Source organism: Xenopus laevis, chromosome 1S (assembly GCF_017654675.1).
Source record: "Xenopus laevis strain J_2021 chromosome 1S, Xenopus_laevis_v10.1, whole genome shotgun sequence".
In the NCBI taxonomy this organism is placed as follows: Eukaryota; Metazoa; Chordata; class Amphibia; order Anura; family Pipidae; genus Xenopus; species Xenopus laevis.
Window position 1 is genome coordinate 136,129,512 of NC_054372.1, and position 8,870 is coordinate 136,138,381.

At 41.2% G+C, this 8,870-nt stretch overlaps 1 protein-coding gene across 6 annotated transcripts in view; it reads right to left on the reverse strand.

The window, feature by feature from the left end:
* Positions 1-7,053, reverse strand: part of LOC108707080 (ARF GTPase-activating protein GIT2) — a 54,220-nt gene extending 47,167 nt beyond the window's left edge. For 3 of the 6 annotated variants that reach the window (XM_041580258.1, XM_041580257.1, XM_041580256.1), the window contains exon 1: positions 6,679-7,053. In XM_041580258.1, the coding sequence (XP_041436192.1) occupies positions 6,679-6,730 (52 nt within the window). In that variant the 5' untranslated portion in view covers positions 6,731-7,053. The remainder of the gene's footprint in view (positions 1-6,678) is intronic. The other 3 variants (XM_041580260.1, XM_041580259.1, XM_041580261.1) reach the window with 2 other exon arrangements.
* Between the last annotated feature and the right edge of the window lie 1,817 nt (positions 7,054-8,870).

Below are 8,870 nucleotides of genomic sequence, written 5' to 3' on the forward strand. Positions count from 1 at the left end.
CCGGGTTCTGGAGCGGAGGAGCGGCTGTTAAAGTTGCTGGAGACTGTTGCAGACGATCTGGAAGGGCCCCAGGAAGACATCTGTGACGTGATTCCTGTCCCTGTCCTGTGGGGGCAGATTTAGAAAGCTCAGTTTCTACCGAAAAAAACAATGTATAGTTTTCCTAGGTAAACTATAGGTTTCCCCTCAGAAAATGCCCCTAAAGTGAGAGAGCACAAAATGTTTCAAAAACAGCTGGCATTTCGCGTAACCAAAATGTGAAATTCTGCTGGCACTTAAAGTGTTAAAGGAACAGCTCAGTGTAAAAATAAAAACTGGGTAATTAGACTGTGCAAAATAAAAAAAATTCTATTATAGTTAGTTAGCCAAAAATGTAATGTATAAAAGCTGGAGTGACTGGATGTCTAACATAACAGAACAGAACTTCCTCCTTTTAAGCTCTCTAACTCTGAGTTAGTCAGCAACTTTAAGGGCTGCCAAATGGGACATAACTGTTTAGTGAGTTTGCAATTGATCCTTAGCATTCAGCTCAGATTCAAAAGCAAACAGTTATGACTTACGTGAACCCCCCCCCCACCACTCAAGTCTCTGCCTTGGTGGAAACCAAGAGAGTTGCAAAGGAGGAAGTAGTGTTCTGGCTATTATGTAACACATATAGTCACTCCAGCCTTTATGCATTACATATTTGGCAAACAAACTATATTGAAAACATTTTTTATTTTGCACAGCCTATTTATTTACCCAGTTTTTCTTTTTACACTGAACTGTTCCTTTAAAGAGCAACTAAGGAATGAAATATATTTGCCATTACACAAGGAGAGTATGACTTGAGATGGGACGATAAAGGTTATATATCCGCAACCATTTGGAGCTGCACTGAACAGGCAGTGCATTTGCCACTTGGATGTCGGTGTTTGTGTATGTGACAAAAAACGGGCTCCTATATATACATACATACAAAACACCGGCACCTACCACACTTAAGAGGGTTATATGCTACAGGACAAATCACAAATGGCAAGCAATCACAATGAAGTATTTACTGGCTGCAACTTTAAAAGCAAATAAAGGTATGGCATCTGTTATCTTAAGGCTGTGTAGTCGGAGGCAATTTTGGATATCCGGAGTCGCCAAATAATGCACAGACTCCGACTCTGAATAGCTTTAAATTGCAATTAAAAAAGGGTTTAAAAAAATACAAAATATTTCACAGATAATAGTCATTGTAAAGTAATTCTCTGCAGTAAGCTTAAAACCCAGTTTGTAGATGTTTCGCTAGTGTGAAGTCCAGCTGAACTATTATGCAACCTAACATTCATACATTATTTTAATGTGGAGTACACAAGCACTGAAAATAATCAAATCGGATTTATGAAGGAGGATCTGGCAGAAGAAATTCTGTTTCTTTGAATAATACTTTAGTTCATTTTGCATTGATGTAGTGGTTCATAGAATGGCTAACTGTAAGCAACTTTTCTTTATTAATTTATTTAAAAACTACTTTCTTATAACTCTTTTCAGATTTCAGATGAGGGTCACTGACCCCATCTAAAAAACAAATGCTCTGTAAGGCTACACATTTGTTGTTACTCTTCTTTCTATTCAGGCCTCTCCTATTCATATTGCAGTCTCTTATTCGCATCAGTGCATAGTTGCTAGGATAATCTGAACCCTAGCAACCACATTGCTGAAATTGCAAACAGGAAAGTTGCTGACTAAAGAGAGCTGGTGCCAGTAACACCAAAAAAATGAAAGGGTTGTAAAGTAATTAACATATAATATACTATTAACATGCACTGGTAAAAGCTGTATGTTTACATTAGAAAGACTACTATAGTTTACATAATCAAGCTACTTTGTAGCTATGAGGGCAGCCATCGAGGTTACATAGCACGTAACAGATAAGCCCTATCCAATACAATGGTGTTTTATCTGTTTTGCTATGCAACCTGTGCCTTTTCTTTCTTCAAGCTTGAATGGCTGTCCCCATGGATACACAGCATCTTATTTATATAAACTATAATAGTCTTTCTGAACAAACACTAGTTTTACCAGTACAGAACAGTACATTATATTTTGATTACTTTGATATGCTTCCTTTAAAAACAGATGAGTCTGAGTCAGAGGTACCATAAACATATGTACCAACTCCACACCCCTGCGTATCTGGAAACCTGTAATACAGAAAGCTGCAAATTACGGAAATGCCATTGCCTATAGACCATATTTAATCCAAATCAAAAGTTTTTAAAATTATTTCATTTTTCTCTGTTATAATAAAACAGTACCTTGTACTTGTTCCAAACTGGGATATAATTCTTATTGGAAGCAAAACCATCTTATTATGTATATGTAATGTTTACATGATTTCCTAGTAGTCTTTAGGAATGAAGATCCAGATTACCAAAAGATCCATTATCCAGAAAACACCAAGTCCCATACTATCAGCTATGGGTTACTGCACCAGCCACCAGGCCACACTTGTACAGGGGTATAGGAGCCCAAAGATTAGGTATTTCCATTCTCAATGCATCTGGTTCAGACCTGGATATGGTTGGCCTTGTAGTAAAGTTCTGAAAATAACTGTTCAACAATAACGACCCACTGAACACATTTCCCATTCTAAGTGGCAGTTACACCACAAGAAAAATACATAAATTATTTTTATTATAAAACACTAAAGGATCGTTATTCTGTACTCTACCGTCCCCTCCCTAGCCATGTATTTTATGTATGAATAACTTTTATAATGCGCTACTTGGATATGCAACATTGTAACGTTTTACAATATTGAAAAGTACACACAGAGCGGATAATCATTATAAATAAATAAGTAGAGTGAAATTAAACTTCCATGGGGTAAGAGACACAGTAGGAGAGATCCTTCAAACAGATAATGAGCTCTCTATAAACAAGTTCCAAGCTGCAGCCTGTGTCTCACACTTACAGATAAGGAGTTGTTCATTATACCATGTCTTTATTGGTCTCCTTCTCTCAAATGCTCGAACGAAATAAAATTGCAAAATTAAAGTACTTTTAGTTCCAATGTTTACCCTTATGATGACATATGATTAGCTGTTATTTTGATATACTGCATATTTAAAAAGCCACAAGGGAAGTTCAAAGTGCAGAGAAGCATTAAAAAAAAAATCATATTTCATTAAACCTTATTAAATAAGCTTTAAATCTTACCATAAGCAGAAGTAAAAAATTTGACAACACTTTCCCATAATTTAGTATCATGATAAAATTTATTGATGTCATCTTTTATGATCTAAAACTTTCAGTATTCCGGATGATAGCAGTAAGAGGGTACAGAGTTCCACAACAGTTTCAGAACTAGAAAGATGAATGGTATATTTGACTGAAATTATTCCTGCCTTAGGCCCAGATTAATAAAAAAAACACATTCAGAAAGTTAAAGGGGTTGTTCACCTTCAAACACTATTTTAACATCAGCAGAAAAATACTTTTGTCCAATTACTTCCTATTTTCTATTTGTGACCGTTTTCCTAATATTGAAGTGCAAAGTTGCATTTTCACCTTCGAAAGCAACTCTGGGAGGGGGGGTCGCCAATAGTGATGTGGGGGCTGGCCTGATACCCGCAGGACCCACAGAATGTTCAGGTCACGTGCGGTGGACGTCACTGTGGGGCGGGCCTATAAATAGAGGGCAGCAGCGGGCCCAGGTGTGGTTTGGGAGGGATCCTCAAAGCTACTCTCAAAAGATCTGAAAACAAAGATTGTTCAGTATCATGGTTTAGGGGAAGGCTACAAAAAGCTATCTCAGAGGTTTAAATGGTCAGTTTCAACTGTAAAGAATGTAATCAGGAAATGGAAGGCCACAGGCACAGTTGCTGTAAAACCCAGGTCTGGCAGGCCAAGAAAAATACAAGAGCGGCATATGGGGAGGATTGTGAGAATGGTTACAGACAACCCAAAGATCACCTCCAAAGACCTGCAAGAGCATCTTGCTGCAGATGATGTATCTGTACATCGTTCTACAATTCAGCGCAATTTGCGCAAAGAACATCTGTATGGCAGGGTGATGAGAAAGAAGAGTCACTTGTTGTATGCAAAAGCTCATTTAGACAAGCCACAGTCTTTTTGGAAGTGCTCCGTGGTGCTCACTGGTATAACCCCAGGCCGGTGCAGTTTTCTGCTAATAGGCGCACCGGCCCAGGGGTTTTAGATAAGTAAATACATTTACTTGGGGGTTCCTAACATTTGGCACCCCAAGTGCTACAAGCCTTTCCTTCTCCTTTAAGGAGCCAGACTAGCTCCGGTAGTTAGTTTCGCGACTTAAAAATTGACAGTTAGCTCTGAAATTCATTTTAATTTTTGTAGTTCTAGTGATGAAGCGGATGAGACAAGTCATAGGCGCCAAATATAACTAGAGTGATAGAAACGTTGCAGGTACAAACTACATGTATTGAACACAACACGACTGTCGGATGTGAATGCCTTCATCAGACAGTCGTGTTGTGTGTAGTTTGCACCTGCGATGTTTCTATCACTCTCATTATATTCGGCACATCAGACTTGTCGCATCCGTTTCGTTGTGGGCGACGCATTCCACCCAACGTCCCATGGAGTTCAGCCCAAAGAATATTAACCATACACTCAAGTGCCCTTTCACTATATCCCTGTATACAAACTACATATGGATAACCTATAGCAGTTTTGGTAATTGTAAGTTCTTACTGGCTTACTACATCTGCTGTTTCAGTCTGACAGCACCCAAACAAATGTTTTATGTTTAATGGAACATGAGGCTGTTTAAAGAAGGTTGTATCATTGTGGGCAGGGGGGAAGACCACGTTACAAATCGCCCATCCATTAGCTTTGAATTGAAAGCAACTAGTGCAGTCAAATAAAGAATATTAGTTCTTAAAGGAGAATTCAACCCTAACATTAAAAAAAACCCTACCCTACATAGACCCCCCAGCCTAAGTGTTACCCCGGGCAAATGCCCCTAATGTTTTACTTACCCCTCGATGCAGATTCAGGCATGAGAGTTCACGGGTGCCATCTTCAGCCGAACGAGACCGGCGCACCAACTGCGCATGCGCCACCGGTGTCATTCTGAAGAGAAGAAGATGTCGCCCCTGAACTCAGATGCCTGAATCTGCACCGACGGGTAACTAAAACATATGGGCCATTTGCCCGGGGTAACACAGGCTGGGGGAAGGAGGGGTCTATGTAGGGTTTATTAACGTTAGGGGTGAATTCTCCTTTAAAAAAAATGTACATTTACACTAAAATGTACCACTCTGTGACAGCCCCCTACAAGTAGTAGGTGTTCAGTGTCTTAGTTAACGTTAAACGTTTATGACACAATTTACAGTTTCCACTTATTTCAATTATTATTATTTGCATGATGCCAATATGTTCAGCAGCACTGTACAGAGAATACACCCATAGCATTATAAAAATGACAACACATCAAGCCAGTAACAACTCCTAGCATAGTGAAACAAATGAAATAAGGATGATGCTTATACCCATACAAACCAGCACAACTGAAGCCTTAAAGGGGAATTATCACAAAAATTTAATATAAGCTTTGTCATACTGAAACAAGAAACTTTCTAAAAAAAAAAAAAAAAAATCAATCAAATATTCTGCGTCGTTTCTGAAATAATCAAGTTAATCGTCACTATACCTCTCTCGGCATCTGTTTCTCTTCATTCTCTCTTCATGCAGCAGTTGGGTGTCAGATAATCATTGACAGTTAGATCCAATATATCTTAAGGGGGGCTCCTTTTGCCTAGAAGCTGTATTAGAGCTCACCCTATTAAAATCACCAGACATCAGGTCTCTCTACGTGCAGGATTTGTGCAAAAGGCAGTTATTTTGTTAGATTTTGTATTGGAATCAGTTATTTGAGTGAGCTGTAATACATCTGCTAGGAAAGGGACCCCCCCCCATAAGACATATTAGAGAAAATGAAGAGAAACAGAGAGAGGGGTAGTGAAGATAAACTTGATTATTTCAAAAACGACACAGATTATTTAATTGATTGTATTTAGAAAGTTTCTAATTTCAGCATGATGAAGTTTAGATTAAATGATGATTTTTGCAATAGTACTTCTCACCGGGAGGGGCAAGTATGAGGCACCCAAACAATGTCCCCCCACCTACTACTGTGCCAAAAGGACTGTTTCAGCACAGCAGCCACTTGCCAACTAATGCCGCCCATATACATGGAACCAAATCTGTCCGTTCAAGAAAGAACCACAACACAAGAGACACGACAACGCACAGAGATGGGCATGTTTACTAACATTGGAGATAAATATCTGGAGAGATTTCTGGAGATGTTGCCCATGGCAACCAATCAGCAATTCGATTTAAACAGCCATCTAGAAGTTAGAAAACAAAAGCAAAGATCTGAATGGTTGTTATGGACATCTCCTGAAACGTCTCCAGATATTTATCTCCAATGTTAGTAAACATGCCCTTGAGTTTCTATGAGAGAACTCACAGCACTGCTACAGTGCAGAGAGTGAGACAGAAAGATCTCAAGGAGGATGCTGGAAGTAGTGGCTTGAAGCGGAAAACTGCGTACTTAATATAGCAATGTCCCCATCCCCCAATCCGGCGTGACGCCTCCCAAACACAGAATGGTTTGACCCCGTTGTTACAGAGAGTGACACCCGCCGGCTGGCTGCTTACCCGACACGCTGCAGTCCGCACACACCTCTGGGCTCCTCAGCCGCTTGGACATGGTAGCGGCAGCCCCGGGGAGCGCCCCTGGGAAAGTCTCTCGCAACAACGAAGCCAATTGGTGAGCAAGCAGTATAGCGAGCAGTATAACGAGCACAAAAAGAAGGGACGCCGATTTCTGGGCACAAAGCGCCGTAGAAGCGCTAAATAAATCCGATGTAAGGAGCTAACCCAGCCCGAACTGAAAGACTCCGACTGACTATACGGACAGGTCACGCCCACATAACCCTGCCAAGCGCAGCACGCTCACACTGTGATACACCCCGCCCACACAGGCCGCTCCCGCTAAACCTGGCATCTCCAGTCTTGAACTTGCCCCGCCCACAGACCTCAGACAAACCCTGCCCTCTCGCTGCTGATAAACTCGCGTTTTCTCCGCCCGCGTCTGTCTTGGTCGCGCCTTCAAATGAAAGGTGTTTCTTTTAGTATGTTATGGAATGGCAAATTCAAAGCAACTTTTCAGTTGGTTTTCATTATTTATTTTTTATATTTTTATAGTTATTTGCCTTTTTCTTCTGACTCTTTGAAGCTTTCGAATGGGCGTCGCTGACCCCTTCTAAAAAGTGAATGCTCTGGAAGGCTACACTAGTATTGTTATTTCTACTTTTTATTGCTGAGCTTTCTGTTCAGCCCCTCGCCTATTCATATTCCAGTTTCTTATTCCTAGCGGTGCATGGTTGCTAGGGTAGTTTGGACCCTGGTTACCAGATTGCTTTAAATGAAAACTGGAGAGCTGCTGAATAAAAAGCAAATAACTTAAAACCCTTCAATAATAAAAAATGAAAACCAATTGCAAAGAGCACAGCTAGCAGGTGCCGGACCGGACAGGTTACCTAGGGCGCCTGGCCGGCATGGCCCGGCCCTGGCTGGGGGGCAAGCACGGATTTGCGGCAAGGCCGCATAGGCCCGGGCCTAGGGCGGCAAAAAAATAGGGGCGGCATGCCGCCCAGCCGCATTATGGGGACGTGTGCGTCCCCACGCAATTACAGCAGCTGCGCCGGCGTTTTTTCGCGGAGGTGAGGTGGGCGCTCGGACCGCGCGGCCGCCTGGTCGGACCGCGCGGCCTAGGGGCGCCCGACATTGAAATCCGGCGCTGTGGGGGGGAGGAGGTAGAGGGTCTATGTAGGGTAGGGGTTTTTTTTTATTAAGGGTTTGTTTCTCCTTTAAATTGAACTTTATTATTTCACTACTGATATTAATGGGCTTTAGTGGGGTTTCAAGACCTTTTATAACTGGCCCACAGCTGCAGTCGCGGGACTGGGGGTGGCTTTGAGGGGAACAATTGCGGGGGCAGCAAAGACTTGATACGGACACGTTCCTATGATTTTTATAGGAACATGACGGTATCGATTTAAGACACAATCCCAATATAAAAGGGGTCCAATTTCTTCAAAACACTTATAGGATACAGTATCTCTTTGTGGAGAATGTCCTCCTGACACCCATGCATCCATTCACATCTCTCCAGATCTACAATAAACCCTTCAGGAACTTGCCACCCTCTTAAGCTATAGCATTAGTGAACATAAAACTGAGGCCATCCCCTTATATTTACCATAACACATGCGCAAACCCTTGAACTGACTTTACATTACACTTGTAGAATAGAATCTTCTAAGTACTTAGGAGTTCATATGATCAAAACTTATGAAGGCCTCTATAACAGCAATTTCTCACCCTTACTGCAATTAAATCAGACCTAGTCAAACGTACTCAAGACATCCTAGCATGGTTTGGGAGAATGTCGTTGATAAAGATGAATGTACTACCACATCTGTTATCGTGTTTTATCTGTTTGAAACATTCCCTATCCTCGTACCCACTAAAATTCTGCAATATACCTAAAACTATAATCACCAAATTTATTTGGGCACACTGTAAACATAGAATAGCTAAAGAGGTGCAGCTTATGAGATCATCAAGGGGTGTCTCTGTTCCAGACATCAATATTACTGTGCTGATACATTAAATAGCTTTAAGACTGATACATTAGATAGCATTAAGAAGGGGTTAGATGGCTTTTTAGCAAGGGAGGGAATACAGGATCATGAGAGATAGCTCATAGTACAAGTTGATCCAGGGACTAGTCAGATTGCCATCTTGGAGTCGGGAAGGATTTTTTGTCCCCCTCTGAGGCATAT